The sequence below is a fragment of the Juglans microcarpa x Juglans regia genome, chromosome 3S (assembly GCF_004785595.1).
Source record: "Juglans microcarpa x Juglans regia isolate MS1-56 chromosome 3S, Jm3101_v1.0, whole genome shotgun sequence".
NCBI lineage: Eukaryota > Viridiplantae > Streptophyta > Magnoliopsida > Fagales > Juglandaceae > Juglans > Juglans microcarpa x Juglans regia.
The window spans coordinates 14,431,466-14,452,632 of NC_054599.1; the positions used below are offsets into that span (position 1 = coordinate 14,431,466).

General features: G+C 39.6%; 1 protein-coding gene across 1 annotated transcript; it reads left to right on the top strand.

The window, feature by feature from the left end:
* Positions 1 to 10,773: 10,773 nt before the first annotated feature.
* LOC121258565 (BAHD acyltransferase At5g47980-like) lies at positions 10,774 to 12,333 on the top strand. The gene has a single exon (XM_041160099.1). The coding sequence runs from the start codon at positions 11,073 to 11,075 to the stop codon at positions 12,036 to 12,038; it is 966 nt and encodes a 321-aa protein (XP_041016033.1). The 5' UTR covers positions 10,774 to 11,072; the 3' UTR covers positions 12,039 to 12,333.
* Positions 12,334 to 21,167: the final 8,834 nt, after the last annotated feature.

Below are 21,167 nucleotides of genomic sequence, written 5' to 3' on the forward strand. Positions count from 1 at the left end.
TGGCAGGTTGTGGGCTGACCATGGAGGGCTAAGGAAGGTGCGGTGGCTGGAGGCGACGGGTCTGGTTGTGAGGTGGAGGAACACCTGTGAGAGAGTGAGAGAGCGTTGGAGAGCTTGTGGTGGCGTTGGGGTGGTGCCATGGTGGCTGGAGGCGACGGATCTGGCTGTGAGGTGGAGGAACACCCGTGAGAGAGTGAGAGAGCGTTGGAGAGCTATGTGGCTCGGTTGGGCATGGGGATGGCTAGGGGAGGACGTCGGTGAAGGAGAAGGCTCCTGGTGGTGGTGTAGTGGCTGTGGGAGGCAGAGCTCGATGTGGGTATAGAGAACCCTTGCATTGGAGGAGCTGTGTGCGTGTGAGGGAGGGATACCGGCTTCGGGTCAAGGGGAGGAGGAAGGGGGTGGTCAGGGGATTCTCGTGGTGGTTCTCGGTGGCTTGGGTGTCCGTATACGGCGGCGTAAGGGGGAGAGACAGAGCTACGTGTGGGGGAGCACGGTGGTGGTTGGCTTGGTCGCCAGCGTGAGGGGGAGTCACCAATGGTGGCGGTGAGGCTAGGCAGAGTGCGGCGACACCGAGCATGTGGAGAAGAGAATCGGGCGAGAGGGAGAGGGGGTGTGCGACATAAGCTGAAGGGAGAGAAGAGAGAGAGCGAAAGGGAAAGTGAGGGAGAAAAGAGAGAGGGGCCTGGGTTTTAATCCTGACCCTTTACCTTGGGAACTTCAAAACGATCTAACGGTAAGAGATTAAACACCGATTTAACTTAAAATCAATGAGATGAATTAAGATAGAATACTATTTAAACTAAACTTTAGTTTATAAAATAATATTTTTTCGTCATTCATAAAATGATGAAATTTTTGCTAATTACTTTAAGAGAATATAACCATCTAATTAATTAGAGTTTTCAACATAATTTAAATCACATAACATTTTAAATAACTGAAATCATTTTAATATTTCCTATAATTATAATATTTTTGAAGCTTTTCAAAAATATTATAATTGTCTTATTTAAATTCAGGCTTTGTTCATTAATACTGGAAATACATTATATAAATATTTTCAGGGTATTTAAAATCACGCCATCATGATTCAGCATGTATAATGAGACTCGCAGTCAAGTTTGCTTATGTCAGAAAGAATGAGCGGGGTGTTACATTTAAAGATAGGTCTTTTCTCAATCAATCTATAACATTTTTTTAACATTTTTAATTTCCAAAATTAAAAAAAAAAATTCATAAAAATTTCTTCAGACATATTGTTAAAGGTTAAGGGAACCCACCACTTTTTTAAATCTTAGAAGAAAATTAATCAATCTAAAATACTCATCTCTAATTAAATGATCAATTCCATCTCATCAAGTAGATTTGTGATGCAATATAATGTTCAAATGCAACCATCTTAATTCTCAGTGTTGAATTCTTGTTGGAAATATTCATCGAGTTTCATGAACAACCAAGGACTGCATATCCAACATGCAACAACGGTGAACTGACGTGTGATTATTTTCCCAGTTGGGTCAATCTCAATTAACAAATTGCGCCAAACCATTTTTAGTATTTCCAATTTCTCACCATGCATAGAGAGATAGATAAAGGGATAGAGAAAATGCCTCAAGCATTTGCAAACTCAATCATGAAATTTGAGCATAAAATAAACCCAAATCAGAATAAAATGAAGAGAACAAACCTTGGGATCATGAGGATGACAGCGAGTTGATGACGATGGTGATGGGGTCACGAGAATGATGGAGTTTCTTCAATCAACAATTCGGCATTGAGGGAGGGAGGCTAGGGTTTCTTCAGAGAGAGAGAGAGAGAGAGAGAGATTGTAACGCAACATATATGAAAATAGGGAAAAACACAATAGAATTGAACTAAAGACTCAAGAACAGCCTTGAAATATTATTGCACAGAGAACTTCAAGGGTTCTCTAACCTCCTTACAATACACACGTGAACAACTAACATAATGCCTATATAGTTGGTTTCCCTTCCTTTTATAGACAATTTCCACCGCCTTTACAAAATGCCCCGTTTAACCACTGCTTATTTATAACCGTAACTCACTTTCCTCAACGCACCATTTTATTAACAATCAACCCCTTTATATCTAAACGCACCGTATCCAATCTCATGGTTAATTCAGTTAGTCTTTACCTCACACTTAACAATCTTCCCTCCTTATAAAGCCTTGACCACAAGGCTACGAATCTCAAATGCCCTCCCCATAAGGCCCTTGACCACAAGGCCATAAGTACAACATCTGCTTCTAGAGTAATGTGCCTACCAAATGAGGATAGGTATTCCTGAGTTTCCATAAGGATTCCTAGGTGATGTCTTCTACACTTGCTCTAGTTCATTTTACTAACACTTCAGTAACAACATGATGACCTTGTTGTCTCATTCTCCTCTGCAAAATAGCTTTAGGCTCTGGCTGAATTTGTCCTTGCCAATCCACAAGTGGAAGTGTTGGCAAAGCCTTAATCTGTTGACCCAGTTTCTTCTTTAAACAAGAAACATGAAAAACTGGGTGAATTTTTGAAGTAGATGGTAATTCCAATCTGTAAGCCACGATACCAATCTTTTGTACAACCTTGAATGGTCCATAAAACTTTGGAGCCAACTTCAAATTGTGCCTGAGAGCAACTGACTTCTACCTATAAGGTTGAAGTCTCAAGTACACCCAATCATCCAACTGAATTTGCCTGTCAGACCTATTCTTATCTGCATAAAACTTCATCCGCTGCTGAGCCTTTTGTAAATTGTTTTTCAAAAGTGCCATGACCTGGTCCCTTGACTTGAGCTGTTGATCAACTGCTGCATTAGAAGTAATTCCAGAAACATATGTAACTAACTTAGGTGGAGGGTATCCATATAAAGCTTCAAAGGGTGTTATGCCAATAGATGAATGACATGTAGTGTTATAACACCACTCAGCCAAAGGAAGCCACAAACTCCATTCCTTAGGCTTGTTACTAGTATAACATCTAAGATAAGATTCCAAACACTTGTTTAAAACTTCAGTTTGCCCATCAGATTGTGGGTGATAAGCTGAGCTATAGTTCAAACTGGTATTTTGCAGCTTAAACAACTCTTTCCAAAAAGAGCTTGTAAAAATTGGGTCTCTATCCGAGATTATAGATCTTGGCATACCATGCAACTTGAAGACACCAGAAAAAAACACTTCAGCCACTTTGCTTGCTGTATAAGGATGAGAAAGTAAAAAGAAATGACCAAATTTAGTCAATCTATCCACCACATTGAAAATCACACTTACCCCCTTTGACATAGGAAGGCCTTTAATAAAATCCATGGAGATGTCGACCCATGGAGAATTTGGTATACGTAAGGGTTGTAACAACCCAGGGGAAGTTAATGTCTCGTGCTTACTAACCCGGCAGACTTGGCATTCCCTCACCAATTTTTTAACGTCATTTCTCATACATTCCCAATAAAAATCTTGTTTAGCTCTATGCAAAGTCTTGTGATACCCCACGTGGCCTGCTTGTGGATTATCATGTATAAAGTGTAAAATTTTCACCTTAAAAGGTGACTCAGGTACAACCACTAATCTACCTTTCCTGAGTAACAACCCATTCTGCAAAGAATAATTCTTATGCTCCCCAATCCCTTGCTGCAATTGTCTGCAAATCTCACCAATTTTCTGTGAAAGAGTATAGCTTTGCCTCAACTCATCAATCCAAAGTGGTGTTGGAAATGATATTACAGCCAAAGTAGTAGAATCTTCCTCAATTTTTTTGGAAAGGGCATCAGCAACTTTATTATCTTTTCCCTTTTTGTAATCCATTGAAAAAGTGTAACCCAACAGTTTAGAAAGCCACTTTTGTTGAGACTTAGTACCAACCTTTTGTTCTAAGAGAAATTTTAAAGCTTGCTGATTAGTCTTAACTTTGAAAGACTAACCCAAAAGATAAGACCTCCATTTCCCAACAGCAGATACCAATGCTAGAAATCCTTTTTCGTATGTTGATAACAACAAGGCCTTGCCTTTAAGAGCTTTGCTATAAAAAGCAACAGGATGCCCTTCTTGCATCAATACTGCCCCTAACCCCAACCTCGAGGCATCACATTCAATGGAATACCTTTGAAAAATCAGGTAAGGCAAGGACAGGTGGTTCAATCACAGCAGCCTTCAATTCCAAAAAACCTCCTGTTGCCTCCTCAGTCCATTCAACTGATCCCTTCTTCAACAACTGAGTTAAAGGAGCTGCTATACTCCCATAATGCCTGATGAATTTTCTGTAATAGCCAGTTAGGCCTAAAAATCCTCTTAAGGACATTAAATCTTTAGGAACTGGCCAATCACTCATAGCAGAAATCTTAGCTGGATTAGCCATTACACCAGCCTCATAAATTATATGCCCCAAGTAATCAATCTGCTTCACTCCAAACCTGCATTTAGACCTTTTAGCATATAATTCATTGCTCTTCAATACATCTAACACAAATCTAAGATGCTTCAAATGATCTTCAATACTGCTGTTGTAAACCAATATATCATCAAAGAAGACTAACACAAATCTTCTAAGAAATGGCTTGAATACTTGATTCATCAACTCTTGAAATGTTGCTGGAGCATTGGTAAGGCCAAAAGGTATTACCAAAAATTCATAATGACCCTTATGGGTCCTAAATGTAGTATTCTCAATATCTTGTTCCCTTATTCGAATCTGGTGGTAACCAAATCTTAAATCAAGCTTTGAGAACATTTTAGCTCCAAACAGTTCATCTAAAAGCTCATCAATGACTGGGATGGGAAATTTGTCCTTGATAGTGGCTTTGTTCAAGGCTCTATAATCTACACATTCTCCAGGAGCCATCTGATTTCTTAACAGATAAAACAGGTGAAGAAAATGGACTTTGACTGGGTCTTGTAACCCTAGTTTCCAACAGATTCTGCATTATCTTTTCAATTTCTGTTTTTTGATAGTGAGGGTACCTATGAGGCCTCACTGACACGAGAGGGGTACCATCTTCCAAAAATATCTTGTGATCAAAAGGTCTTCTAGGGGGCAACCCAACTGGCTCATCAAAAACAACTTTAAATTCCTCCAGTACCTCTGCTAGCTGCTGATTAGGCACTAATTCCTCTTGTTTTTGATCTACTGCTATTATTTGTAAAAACCAACCTTGCTTCCTAACCATGGAAGACTTTAAACACTTCACAGCTGGCTGCACAATGACCCTCTCAGATCCCAATCCATGCAGTACCACTTTCTTGAAAGTCCACTCAAAAGTCATTGTCATCTCAGTGAAATCCCAGTTAATAGGGCCCAATGTTTTTAACCATTGGACACCTAAAACAACATCACAATCCCCCAGGGCCAGAACATGAAAAGGAAATGTAAATCTTGACCCTTGTATGTTCACCACTTCTTCACAGCTTCCCATACTTAGAACTTTATCACCATTAGCCACCATAACTCGTAAGCTAATATCATTCTTAATTGTCAGCTTAGCAGCTTGCACGACTGAGGGATCTAGGAAGTTGTGAGTACTTCCTAAATCCACTAAGATCTCTACAGAACAAGAAGCCACTCTTTCAAGCAATCTCATAGAATTATTGTTCAAGCACCCATAAATTGCATGAATAGAGATTTCCAAATTTTCATGCTGAGGAACTTCTTTCTCCATGTGTAACACTTTTTCCACAATTCCTCTTCCTGCATTTCAAGTTCCTCGAATTGAAGTAAATAGACCTTAGGATTCTTGCACACATGTGCAAGATTCCATTTCTCCTCACAATGGTAACAAAGGCCTTTCCTTCTCTTCTCATCCATCATTGCAAAAGAAATTCTTCTCACTGGAGCTGCAGTTTTCTGTATTCTACTAGACTCCACAGAAAATTCAGGACTCTCTTTACTCATACCATAACTCCTCCAAGGTTTCTTAGAAGACAGAAGATACTCTTCTTGAATCTTGGCCAACCCAAAGGCTGCATTGAGATTAACAGGATTGAACATTCTAATGGGCAATCGAATGTCATCCTTTAATCCACTCAAATCCACTCAAGAAACAACTCAACTTATGTTTCTCAAGTAAGCCCTTTAACCTATTCGAGATAGCTTCAAACTGTGCTTTATACACAACAATAGTTTAAGTCTGTTTAAGCCTAGTCAAGGCCTCCATTGGGTCATCACATGCAATTGGACCAAACCTTACTTGTAAAGCTTTAATGAAAGAATCCCAATTGCAAAACAACCCACCCTTCACTGCATCTTGGTACCAGACTAAGGCCTCAGCCTCCATATAATAAGATGCCAATAACAACTTCTAATTAACAGGAGTTTGATGGTAATCAAAATATTGAGTGGCCTTAAAAATCCACCCTGTAGGGTTGGTGCCATCAAAATGAGGGAAATCAAGCCTTATCCCTCGAGAATTAAAAGGTCTCTCTTCTGCTTGGCCACTCCTAGGGCCTTGAGAGGTCTCTCCAGAATGATCACCATTCTGTCCTCGCACAAAACCTTTCAACATATCAGTAATTAAATCTAACCTTTGAGCCAATCCATGTATCGCTTGATGATGATCATCCAATTGCTTCTGAACCACTTCCCGATCTCGTTGACTCCCTTCTTCCTGTTGCAGCTTCAACGACACCGCTCGAGTGCCTTCAACCATTGTAAAATGAGAGGATCGACAATCTGATACCAACTTGTAACGGAACAGATATGAAAATAGGGAAAAACACAATCGAATTGAACTGGAGACTCAAGAACAACCTTGAAATCTTATTGCACAGAGAACTTCGTACAATCCACACGTGAACAACTAACAGAATGCCTATACAGTTGGTTTCCCTTTCTTTTATAGACAATCTCCACCTCCTTTACTGTAACGCACTGTCCCCGAGGGTCCGGAGAGTTAACTCATATTACCTAATCATCTACTCCAATATTGTTAATACTCTTCCAAAAGCTCCAAATCAAACGTAAACACTTCAAATTTAATTAACCACACATATTCGTATATAAAATGCTCAATACAGTAACCCAAAAATTACCAACTTCTCTACATGTCACATAAACTCACATTTCAACAATATAATTATAAAAAATCACTAATACTCATCAAAAACTTTCTATTCTTAATCCACTATTCTTAAGTCATCTCACACAATTCTTCATGGTCCTGATCTTCAGCTGAAATATCAAAAATCATCTGAAAATATTAGAGATAAGAGGGGGTGAGTTATCAACAACTCAATAAGCATAGAATATATACCAGTATGCAAACATGAGCATTTACAGATTTCAGAATGCAGAACAAAACACTTTTTATTTTCAGAACTCAGAGTCAGAACATGTTATCAAAAATATCAGAGAGAAAGTTCACAATATTCTTATTCAAAATTCCCTTGGCACAGCATAACTGAAACATCATATCAGAACAAAATTCCATGTTTAACCCCCGTGGTAGGGTTGTGCAAACCCCGACGGCCAACCGAGTAGAAACAGAATGTGAATCTTCCCCTTATCATTCTCGGAGCCTTGAATGTGCACATAGGAAAGACCATGCAGAAAACTACTTTGTTTCCAAAGTGGGTGTACCAAAAACATAAAAGTTGGTACCAACCTAAACAGATGCCACAGTTTTACACCCATGGTAAGGTCAGAACAGAAACAGAATGTCATGGCAGAGGTTTCAGAAATCATATCTTATCATATCAGAGTACAAAACATTTTCAGAACAGAATAGAATTAGATCACAAATTATATATATATATAATTTATGCACAAAATTTCATATTCGCTCTCTTTTGCATAGTTCGGAAGCAAAATATCAAAAGAAACTCATGTCTACACTAATCATGATAGAAAATATTTCATTCTTATAAAGAATTTCATCAGTAATGCATAACAAATAACTGAGGTCGTTTTCAAAATTTCCTTTCATAACAAAACATGCAAAGTTTAGTATAGGAATCCCGCTTACCTGGACTTCTTAGCCTTTCGAAAATTTCCTCAACAATGCCGGACAATTATTAATCGTCACCTATAAGGTAATCACGTAAATTTTCATAAATTTCCAATCAATCTCGTATTTCGATATTCAAGCCTAAAACTTCTAAAATAATCAATTTTTAATTCCTCAAACTCAAAATTCTCATTATTCCTGAAATACCAACATCACTTTCTAAACTCATCAATATCCAACATAATAACTCCGAACTAAAACATTAAATTCTAACTTATTTACAATTGAGATCTTACTATAATTTATAAAACTAAAATAACATAACTATATTGAGATCATCATAAGTAGAAAATCATACTTTTGTTTAAATAAAAAATATTCTTTTAAAAGGATTTAAAATTAAGATTTTGCACTTGCCGATCACTTCAAAAATTTATCAGTATTTATATAAAAAAAAATATTCAGTCAAAATATCAGTTTCTTACAAAAACAAACTTAACAATATAAATCCACACGTTGACGTCCAAATAAAAACATACTCTGCAATCCACGTAATATACTCATTGGTTTCAAACCCAAAGTACATAATATAAACTCATTAAATTGAACACCCGAAACAATAACTCTGGAGGAATACTATAAGGGTAAAAAGTAATAATACTTCCTACTATATGGTTAACGTAATTACATATATATATATATATATGTATACATGTATACACCTTATAATGAACTACTAGAAAACAGGAAACAAAAACGTAACAACAGTGCAGCGACAGCACTTACAAGGAGATGGGGGCACGACGGCGTGGAGCTGGCGGTTGACTATGGCGGATGTGGGGTGGCGCCTGGTCACTGGTTGAGAGAGGAAGAGAGAGCGACGAGCAAGAGAGGCACACGGTGAGAGAATAAGGGAGAGACCGAGAGAACAGAGACACCAACAAGAAATGGCGTGAGCTTACTGGGGAACTTGAGGCGGCGTGAGGTGGACTGCGGTGATGGGAAGTCCTCCTCGGCAGTTTCTGTGGGGGCACAGCGCGGTGGAGCTTTAGGTGGAGGGTGATTTCAGCAGCTCAAGGTGGCTGAACATGCTCTATTTTTGGATACCAAAACAGAGCAGTCCGAGGCTTGCAGTAGCGGCTACGGGGCGTTGGGCTGCAGTGTGGCTGGGCACGGTGGTGAGGTCTGGACAAAGGTTCACAGTGGAGAGTGGATGAGTTGTGCGGCAGCAACGAGTGGGTACAGTGGGTGAAGGAGGCTGAGGCGTGAAGAGAAAATAGCGGCAATGAAACTTGCTAGCGCAGTGGAGAAGGGATCTCGGTTTGGCCTCATGTGAAGAGGAAAACGAGCGGCACTTAGTCTAGGGTTGAGGTTGCTTCACATATATAAGAACTATAAGAGAAAACAGAAAAAGAAAACCTAAAGAAGAGGAAGGGATGGACGTGCATGAAAATGGAAACGGTTTGACACAGTGCGACGTGAAGTCTAGACTCGTTTTCACGGGCCTGGGCTGGGGACCAAATGGGCTGGGCCCAAAAGAAAATAACACACTCTCAAACAGGCCCAGTCCGAGAATAGAAGAGTCCAACAAAAAAAAAAGACACAATAAAAATAAATAAGAACCAAATAAAAACACTACAACTCAATATTAATAAAATAAAATAATTAAAGACCAACAATAAAATTATTCATTGAAGCAAAGAGCAATTTAAATGCAAACAATTATTACTGAAAAGAAAGCACATCAAAATAAATTTCACAACTTAAAAAATTTATAGAATAAAACCAAAGATAAATCCGATAAATTTAAAACAAGAGAATCAATTTTTAAATTAATTAAAATAATCATTCAATAAAAAAAATACACTAAAATACGGAGTATCACATTTACAAAACGCACCGTTTAACCACTGCTTATTTATAACCGTAACTCACTTTCCTCAACACACCATTTTATTAACAATCAACCCCTTTATATCTAAACACACCATATCCAATCTCACGGTTAATTCAGTTAGTCTTTACCTCACACTTAACAGACAAAAAGAGGGATACGAGAATGGGGAATGGTTTTTAACCCAAGTGTCAAAACGATGCCGTTTTGATTTACGGCGTCGTTTTGACACTGGGTTTGGTTTAAAATAAAACCCGGGTATTGGGTGTACCTGAGTATTGTTATGCGAGTACCGACACGGGTTTATTCTAGATCGGAATCCATAATTGGAATCTGGATAACTGGGTTCTGTCCTAGCTAGCTAGGTGGCCTTAATTTACGCTATGTTTCCCGGCCTTTTATGGGTTCCTTCACGGATGAAAGTCAGCTTAGCTTTGATTAATTTACAATGCAGTAGGACCTTAGTTTATAAAATCTTGAATGAATATGATAAATTTACAACGTACTCTCTTAAGACACGCAGCTTATTACTCTATATAATTAAATATATATATATGATAAAATTATAGTTTTGAAAGTTATTGATATAAAATAATGTAGTTTTTAATTTCAGTTTTAATAGTGATCGAAGCGGTGACATAATTATTATTAATTGTATAATTGGTTTAGGAGAAGCTTCTAATGTTGAAGCGGTGCTATAAATATGAATAATTCTAAATCGAAATCTTACATCCTTACTTAATCAATATGTAATTTATCATTTTTATCTCTATATTTTAATATTTAAATATATGCATATTTAAATAGAAGAAAAAAAATGATAAATCACATGTTTAATTAGTGTAAAACTTTCTTGGAACATTTCTCTCTCTCTCTCTATATATATATATGAAAGTACAATAGTAAGTGAACAAATAGCTAGCCATGGAGATCAAAGTCCAACTCCCCATCATCTTAGATGCTTCGACCTCTCCCTTTTAGATCAGCTACTACCCCAAATTTATGTATCAGTGGTGATATTCTATTCCAACAACCCTTGTGATCTTCCCCATTTCAAGGCCGTTGATATATCCCATAGGCTAAAGACATCATTGTCTGAAACCCTGTGTCGTTTCTATCCACTTTCGGGGATAGTAAAAAATAATGTCTCAATTGAGTGCAACGATGTTGGCGTTGATTATTTGGAAGCACGAGTCAATTGCCATCTCTCAGACATTCTTGAACAACGTCCCGAACAGAAAATGTTGTACCACTTTCTTCCGAAAGTGGCTGAACTTATGGATCAACCAAGCTTGGAACCTTTGGTTCTAGTTCAAGCTAGCTTCTTTGAATGTGGCGGATTGGCCATTGGTGTGTGTGTTTCCCACAAGGTAGGCGAAGCAGCCACGCCTAGCATGTTCATAAATAGTTGGGCTAGCGCGGCTATTGCCCCGTCTGGGGAGGCAGTGCTGCCTCCGGAATTCAGTACCGCATCTCGCATACCTCCGAGACATACCTTGCCGCCACTAGCCATGAGCTTGGCGAATGAGACGACTGTTTCAAGGTGGTACGTGTTTGATGCACCAAAGATTGATGCTCTCAAGGCAAAAGCCGCCAGCGCCAACGTTCTACAGCCCACACGCGTTGAAGCAGTCTCATCTCTTATTTGGAAATGTGCAATAACTGTCTCAAGATCAAAAAGCAAGTTTCAATTGCCATCTAGACTGACCCAAGCGGTGAACATCCGCGAGAGGCTTACTCCGCCCTTAACTAAAAATGCTTTTGGAAATCTAGTGTGGTTTTCTTGGCAAGAGACAACAGACAATGAGATTCAGTTACATCGGTTGGTTACTGAGTTAAGGAAAGGAAAGGAAGCTTTTAGTGAAGATTATGCAACAAAGTTATCTGGGGACGAGGCTTTCTCTGTGGTTAGTCAAGATATCAAACATCTTAATAGTCTTCTCGCCTCAGAGGGTAATACACACCACATTATCATTTCCAGCTGGTGCAGATATCCACTATATGAGGCTGACTTTGGTTTGGGGAAGCCAACATGGGTGACTATGGGTAATAATCTGATGTTCAAGAATTCCGTATTTCTGATGGATACGAGAGATGGCAGCGGAATAGAAGCTTGGATTACTCTTAGTGAAGAAGACATGGCATTATTTGAACAAGATAAAGATCTGCTTGAATTTGCATCTTCCAACCCAACTGTCCAGGATTAAATCAGAATTTTAGTGTATATGTTACCTGGCTAGAGATGGATGATCAAGAGATGCAAGAAGTTGTTAGTAGGAGTCCCAGTACTTAAGTACTAGTCTAGATAAATAAGGAGCATCAGCATTTTATCCTGGTCAAATACCGGTTGCCGATTGTTGCGGAGGATTAATATGGAAGGTGCACAGCAAATAAGGAAGGAGCTTCCAGCGCGTTTATGGCTATAGAATAAATAATTTGTTTAGGCAATATTACCCTGTTTCGGAAATACGTCAATCCGCATTTAATTTTCGTATGCCCTGTTTTGGATGTGATAACCGGGCTTTAGGCCCAGCCCCTTTGCAGCCAAGATGAAGCCCGGCCCACGAGCAGCTTGAGAGGGACGGACGGCGTCATTTTGGGGAGGGATTAATTCCCTTTCTGCCGTGTACTGTTTTTCTTCCTCATTCCGCAATCAGCATTTCGGTTAGCCAGTCCGTGAATCTCTCCCTTCCCGTGCAACTGCTTCCCACGCCCCACGATTTCTCTTGCTGTTTCCGCGCATGAAGAGCCTTCCTCACCACTTTTGCAAACCACTCAGACTCTCTCTCGCGTGGACTAGTGTTTCATCCTTGGCAGGCACATCTGGCTCCGTGGGTTTCGATTTTCTGGTTCTTCGAAGGTGAGCCATCGTCCTCTCTCTCGTCCTCTGTTTTCTTCTTCCTGTCTTCACAGCAATTTGTGAGTTAGTCTCTTCCCTTCCGTTACTTCTTTGTGCTTAGATGACTTTATAAATTTTCTTCTTTTGGGTTTCGGTTTGTGCAATTTTTTTTTCGAGGGTCTTGATAACCTTGGAGCCTTGTTTGAATTCTTCCCCTGGGTCGTCACTTTCGTTCAGTAACTTCCGCCCCTTTCATTGATTTTTGTCTCTCTTAATTCTTACTTTCTGTTACGCAGACCATAAATTGTTTTATCTCTTTCCTCGGTTGGTCTATCGCGCACACACACACGCTGCTTTGTATGGCCGTGCATTACACTTAGTCAAATTTCCCCTTTGCACAGACCATTAGTTTCTTTCAGTAGAAGATGTTGCGACTTTTATTTTGGGTTGATGTATTTTAATTGTTGGAACAGTGGAGTGTGTTGGAATTATGGATGTTGAGGAGTATAATTTTGGGTGTTTTGTGAGTCGGTTTTTGAAGTATTATTTGAGACTTTTTGGTGTAAAATGATGGGTGTTTTGGAACTAGTTGTATTGAACTTTTGTGCAAGTTTTGAATTGTTGAATGATTAGAATATTGATGCTAATATTGATGCTTACGCTGAAACTACTTTATTCGGAGGTTGGAAGTGGAGTTTGGTTTGGGTTATGTTTTAATTATTGGAGTTGCGGTTGTTGGTTTTTGGAAATAATTATGATTGGTTTGGTGTTATAGAAATTGGTGGCTGTTTTGGGTTTAAATGCGAATGGTTTGAAGAGAGAGTTGTTCAGGTTTAAATTGTGGGATAGTTATGGAGCTGTGAAGAGACTGTTTTGATTTATTACCCAATATATAGCAGCCTACTAGATGGGTTATTAACTGATAGATATATGTTTCTTTTGTTTAGGTGGTGTTACTATTAGAGTTCCGGCTCAAGGTGTTGATATTACAAAGAAGTCAGGTAAGCGGGGTTCATATACTAGTTTTGCATAAAATAAATAAAATGAGGTCGACTTTGAGAATAAATGTGCTTATTTTCTTTTGAAAGAGATGATCTGAAAACAACCTCAGATGTTTATTCTGCATATGCATAAATTCTATATAAGAGAAAGTGTTTTTCTGTCATGACTAGTGTAGACATGAGCTAGTTTTGTGTACTGTACTTCTGAACTATGTAAAAGAGCGAATAAGGAATTTTAAAAGTTTTGTTATGAACAAATGAGAATACTTTGTTTATATTTATCTCGAACTTGTGAAATGATCTGAAGCTCTTAGTGATTTGTTTTGATGTGATGTGTCATCTGAAAACATTGGCATGAAGTTCCGTTTTTGTATATGATTGTAGTCGGATTTTCGATGAAATCCATTCTGTTTCTGTTAAGGCCCAGCCACGGGTATAATGGTGGTTTATAACCCTACCACGGGGGTGAAACATGGTATACGGCCCAGCCACGGGTATAATGGTGGTTTATAACCCTACCACAGGGGTGAAACATGGAAAATGGCCCAGCCACGGGTATAATGGTGGTTTATAACCCTACCACGGGGGTTAAACATGGTATTGTCCCGATGTGTTATTAATCGATGATAAGATTATAATATTTCAGTTTGGAAATGCCAACGGATGTTCTTTCTAGAATACGTATATTTTTTTTAAAAGTTCGCTCTAATGTTTTTGTACAAGTTTTGTTTCTACATTCTGAAAGTAAATGTTTTGTTCGGCTTATTAAATGTTATAAATGCTCATGTTTACATGCTAGTATATGCTCTCTGCTTACTGAGTTGTTGATAACTCACCCCCCTTATCTCCATAATATTTCAGATGACATTGAAGGTTCAGCTGAAGATCAGTATTAGAGTCTATGGAGAAGATTAGCATTGATTTGTTGTTGGGTATCTCATGATATTAGTTGGTGTCGGAGATTAATTATCTTTCTTAAGTTTACTTCAATGGAGTTAGACGATTTATGGAGACTATGTTAATGTCTTATTATTTCTAATTGTTATTTGAGACATGAAGAAGAGTTGATTTATTTGGGTTGTTGGACTGAATATTGGATAAATGAGTTTATTTGATTTATTTAATTGAAGTATTTACGTTCGACTTGAGGTTTGAAAGATGGATATATACTTGAATTTGGAAGTACCCTAGCCTTGTTAGAGTTGATTATCAGGTTTTATGAGTTAACTCTCCGGACCCTCGGGGTCGGGGTGTTACAGTTGGTATCAGAGACAGGTTTGAATTCTGCATACTGTAGACCTTGGAGGTTTAGATATCTGTGGGTTCATAAGATGTGGGAATTTCAAAATAGGAATCGGAGGATTATAAGGATAGCCATGGGGGTTTAAGTATGAGTTCCGAGGACATTAAGACTGTTTTTGATGGGATTTGAGGTTTAGATTTGACTGATGTTAGGAGTTGAGTTTGGAACTTTGAGAATTCTAGTGATATATGTGTGTATAAGTGATGCCAGATTGGCATAGTTATCTGACTTATATATATAAATATGTATATGTGTTTATATGCATATTTTATTTATCCTTTTATTTATTTCTACTTACTTGGTATTTTCGTTTTCTTTTATTTTAGAACGTTTCACCGAGTTTAGACTTTCAGGATGGCTGCTCGTCGTAGAGTTCGAACTCTTGAAGATTTGAATGAAGACCACAATGGTGGGGGTTGCACGTTCGAACAATTTAATCGAACACATCCTCCCACCTTTGATGGAAGAGGCAATGCGAACGCTGCGGAAGATTGGATACAAGACATTGAAGAAATATTTGGTATTTTGGATTGTACCGATCAGCAAAAAGTCAAGTTCGCTGCATTCAAACTATCTGGAGAAGCAAAGAGATGGTGGAATTCTGAGAAAGTTATCAGGGAAGCTGAGGGGATTGGGGTAATTGTTTGGGCTCAATTCAAGCAGAGTTTCTTCGATCGATTTTTCCCTAAGGCAGATCGGGATGCAAGAGCTCGAGAGTTCACCAATTTGGTGCAAGGGACCATGACTGTGCGCCAGTATGCTGCAAGGTTTACAGAATTATCACGTTTTGCTGCATACTTGATTCCCGATGAGGAGAAAAAGACTAGGAAGTTTGAAGAAGGTTTGAACTACAGGATCTATGAGCGGGTGATGGTCTTACAGATTCAGAAATTTTCAGAATTAGTACACAAGGCGACGCTAGTTGAACAGAATCTGAAGAGGGGTGCTGAATTGCAAGAACAGAGGAAGAGAGCTACTCCACAAGGGTTTCCTAGTTCGGATCAAGGGCAATGGAAAAAGAGAAATGAGGGGAGCAGTTCGAGTCAGAGACAGATGCAGGGAAATCTTACACCTAACCCCTGTAAGTTCTGTAACCGCATACACCGTGGGGAGTGCAGGAAGGAAGTGGGATCATGTTTCAAATGCGGTAAAGATGGGCATTTCATTAGAGAATGTCCATTGCTTGCGGAGAACAACAGAAGGCCAAACCCACCCCAAAACTTTAGGCCGAATAGTCAAGGCAATAATCAGCGGAGGACGGTACCTGCTCGGGTGTTTGCGTTGACACCGGGAGAAGCTGAGGACAAGGAGGATGTCATCACAGGTATAATTCTCTAACCATCTCTTAAAATGTTCTTTGTTGAGAATTAAGGATTTTTTTTATCTTATTATCTCTATGGGTTGGATGACATAACCAGGAATTATTTCCTTATTTCTCAATAAGGCTACTGTTTTATTTGACTCGGGGGCTACCCACTCCTTTATTTCAAGGGATTTTGTTAAATTGTGTCCCATTGATGCTGATGAGATGGACTACAATTTGAGGGTCTCTACCCCAACTGGTGATATAGTGACTTGTAACAAGATTTTACTCAAGTGTCCTATAACGATTAGTGGGAAGGAAATGCCAGCTAACCTGATAGTCTTTCCTATAACTGGGTTTGATGTGATTTTGGGGATGGATTGGTTAACTTCCAGTTATGCTAGTATTGACTGTTTTAGAAGAGAAGTAGTGTTCAAGTTTCCGGAAGATGAGGAACTTCGATTTATGGGTTCCAAGGTGCGTATCCCTCCATCAGTTATTTCTGCTTTTTAGGTTGATAAGTTAATACGTGATGGGTGTCAGGGGTATTTGGCTTTTGTGGTGGTTGAACCAAAGGAAGAATTGAAACTAGAAGAGATTCCTATTGTGAGGGAATACCCAGAAGTTTTTCCTGAGGATTTGTCTGGATTACCGCCTGAGCGAGAGGTAGAATTTGCTATTGAGTTAGCCCCGGGCACGACGCCTCTTTCCAAAGCCCCTTATCGAATGGCGCCATCAGAGTTAGCCGAGCTCAGAGAACAGTTGCAAGACTTGTTAGACAAAAGTTTCATTAGACCTAGTGTGTCGCCTTGGGGAGCTCCAGTCTTGTTTGTGAAGAAGAAGGATGGGACAATGAGAATGTGTATAGACTACAGGGAACTGAATCGAGTGACCATAAAGAATAAATATCCGTTGCCCCGCATCGATGATTTATTTGATCAGTTGCAAGGTGCACAGGTGTTCTCTAAAATTGATCTCAGATCGGGTTATCATCAATTAAAAATCAAGGCGGAGGATGTGCCTAAAACAGCTTTCAGGACCAGGTATGGCCACTATGAATTTTTAGTCATGCCTTTTGGTTTAACCAACGCCCCAGCAGTATTTATGGACCTGATGAATCGAGTATTTCATGAGTTTCTGGATAAATTTGTAGTGGTGTTTATTGATGATATATTAATCTACTCCAAGAGCAAAGCCGAACATGAAGACCATCTGAGGCATGTTCTAGGGACACTCAGGGATAAGAAATTATTTGCTAAGTTGAAGAAGTGTGAATTTTGGCTTGAGTCTATCGCATTTTTGGGACATGTGGTCTCAAGGGATGGCATTTCTGTAGACCCCGGGAAGATTGAAGCAATAGTTAACTGGACTCAACCAACCAATGTGCATGAAGTTAGGAGTTTCTTGGGTTTGGCTGGTTATTACCGTCGATTTATACGCAATTTCTCTAAGATAGCGGTTCCCCTTACCGCCCTCACTAAGAAGAACAATAAATATGTTTGGACTGAAAAATGTGAAGAAAGCTTCCAGGAATTGAAGGAGAGATTGGTGACGGCCCCAGTTCTGACAGTCCCTAGCGAAAGAGGAGGATTTGTGGTTTATAGTGACGCTTCCCGTTTGGATTTGGGGTGTGTTTTGATGCTGCATGGAAAGGTAATAGCTTATGCTTCTCGGCAGTTAAAGACTTATGAACAAAATTACCCCACTCATGATTTGGAGTTGGCCGCCGTTGTCTTTGCACTTAAAATCTGGAGGCATTATTTATATGGTGAAAGGTGCAAAATCTACACGGATCACAAGAGTTTGAAATACTTCTTCACGCAGAAAGAACTGAATATGAGACAGAGGAGATGGCTCGAACTAGTCAAGGACTATGACTGCAACATTAACTACCACCCAGGCAAAGCTAATGTTGTAGCTGATGCACTTAGCAGGAAGCCAGTGGGACCGGTAATCGCAACTCTTACCACTCAACCCCGCTTATTAATGGACTTGGAAAGAGCCACTATTGAAGTAGTTGTGGGTGATCAACAAGCATTAATAGCCAGTTTAATAGTTCAACCAGCTTTGATAGACAGAATCAAACTCGCCTAAAAAGAAGATTCTAAGTTGGCGAGATTATTTGAAGAGGTAGAAAAAGGGGATAAACCTGAGTTTAATGTTTCTGAAGATGGAGTGTTAAGGTTTGGAAACAGGTATTGTGTGCCGGACAGTGTGGTAATAAAAAGACTTATCCTTGAAGAAGTGCACCGATCCCCTTACACAGTTCACCCGGGTAGTACAAAAATGTATCGAGATCTGAAAGAGTCTTTTTGGTGGGAAGGTATGAAGAGAGAAATTGCTCAATTTGTGGCTCAGTGCTTAACATGCCAGCAGGTGAAAGTAGAACACCAACGACCAGCAGGGTTATTACAACCACTTCAGATTCCAGAATGGAAATGGGAGCATATCTCTATGGATTAGGTTACAGGCCTTCCACGGGCACCGACCGGACAAGATGCAATTTGGGTGATAATAGACCGTTTGACGAAGACAGCTCATTTTGTACCTATCAAAGTTTCTTATAAGTTGGAGAAACTAGCCGAGCTTTATATACAGGAAATAGTGAGGTTGCATGGGGTACCTGTATCCATTGTGTTAGATAGGGATCCGCGTTTCACTTCAAATTTTTGGCGAAGCTTACAAGAGGCCATGGGCACTAAGTTAAATTTCAGCACAGCATTTCACCCACAGACAGATGGTCAGTCGGAAAGAACCATTCAAATTTTGGAAGACATGTTGAGAGCTTGTATGCTGGATTTTAAGGGGACTTGGATTCGACACTTGCCTTTGGTCGAGTTTGCTTATAATAACAGCTACCAGGCTAGTATTGAGATGGCACCTTATGAAGCACTTTATGGTAGGAAGTGTAGATCCCCTTTATATTGGGACGAAGTGGGGGAAAGACAAATTTTCGGAAATCATTCAGAAGACAACAGAGAAGATTGAGACCATTCGAACTAGAATGAGAGCAGCTCAGAGTCGACAGAAAAGCTATGCAGATAACCGGCGTCGCCAATTAGAATTTGAAGTTGGGGACAAGGTATTCTTGAGGATTGCACCCATGAGAGGAGTTATGAGGTTTGGAAAGAAGGGTAAGTTGAGCCCTAGGTATATCGGACCATTTGAAATTCTTGATCGGATTGGACCAGTGGCTTACAGGATTGCACTACCACCCGCACTCTCAGGAGTACACAATGTATTTCATGTATCTATGCTAAGGAAGTATGTACCTGACCCCACCCACATTATCGATTACGAGCCTCTTCATTTTCAGGAAGATTTGACTTATACAGAAGAGCCGGTGCGGATTGTAGAAAGGAAAGAACAAGTGTTACGTAATCGGACTATTCCATTGGTTAAAGTGGTATGGAATAATCACGCTATCAGCGAAGCATCTTGGGAATTAGAAGAGGAAATGCAAGTCAGGTACCCACAGTTGTTCGACGATGATCCTAATTGCTTGTAGCAAATTCCGGGGACGGAATTTTTATAAGGGGGGAGAATGTGATAACTGGGCTTTAGGCCCAGCCCCTTTGCAGCCAAGATGAAGCCCGGCCCACGAGCAGCTTGAGAGGGACGGACGGCGTCGTTTTGGGGGAGGGATTAATTCCCTTTCTGCCGTGTACTGTTTTTCTTCCTCATTCCGCAATCAGCATTTCGGTTAGCCAGTCCGTGAATCTCTCCCTTCCCGTGCAACTGCTTCCCACGCCCCACGATTTCTCTTGCTGTTTCCGCGCATGAAGAGCCTTCCTCACCACTTTTGCAAACCACTCAGACTCTCTCTCGCGTGGACTGGTGTTTCATCCTTGGCAGGCACATCTGGCTCCGTGGGTTTCAATTTTCTGGTTCTTCGAAGGTGAGCCATCGTCCTCTCTCTCGTCCTCTGTTTTCTTCTTCCTGTCTTCACAGCAATTTGTGAGTTAGTCTCTTCCCTTCCGTTACTTCTTTGTGCTTAGATGACTTTATAAATTTTCTTCTTTTGGGTTTCGGTTTGTGCAATTTTTTTTTCGTGGGTCTTGATAACCTTGGAGCCTTGTTTGAATTCTTCCCCTGGGTCGTCACTTTCGTTCAGTAACTTCCGCCCCTTTCATTGATTTTTGTCTCTCTTAATTCTTACTTTCTGTTACGCAGACCATAAATTGTTTTATCTCTTTCCTCAGTTGGTCTATCGCGCACACACACACGCTGCTTTGTATGGCCGTGCATTACACTTAGTCAAATTTCCCCTTTGCACAGACCATTAGTTTCTTTCAGTAGAAGATGTTGCGACTTTTATTTTGGGTTGATGTATTTTAATTGTTGGAATAGTGGAGTGTGTTGGAATTATGGATGTTGAGGAGTATAATTTTGGGTGTTTTGTGAGTCGGTTTTTGAAGTATTATTTGAGACTTTTTGGTGTAAAATGATGGGTGTTTTGGAACTAGTTGTATTGAACTTTTGTGCAAGTTTTGAATTGTTGAATGATTAGAATATTGATGCTAATATTGATGCTTACGCTGAAACTACTTTATTCGGAGGTTGGAAGTGGAGTTTGGTTTGGGTTATGTTTTAATTATTGGAGTTGCGGTTGTTGGTTTTTGGAAATAATTATGATTGGTTTGGTGTTATAGAAATTGGTGGCTGTTTTGGGTTTAAATGCGAATGGTTTGAAGAGAGAGTTGTTCAGGTTTAAATTGTGGGATAGTTATGGAGCTGTGAAGAGACTGTTTTGATTTATTACCCAATATATAGCAGCCTACTAGATGGGTTATTAACTGATAGATATATGTTTCTTTTGTTTAGGTGGTGTTACTATTAGAGTTCCGGCTCAAGGTGTTGATATTACAAAGAAGTCAGGTAAGCGGGGTT

Coding starts and splice junctions, on each gene's coding strand:
- LOC121258565 (XM_041160099.1), top strand. CDS start 11,073: ATGTTGTACCACTTTCTTCCGAAAGTGGCTGAACTTATGGATCAACCA.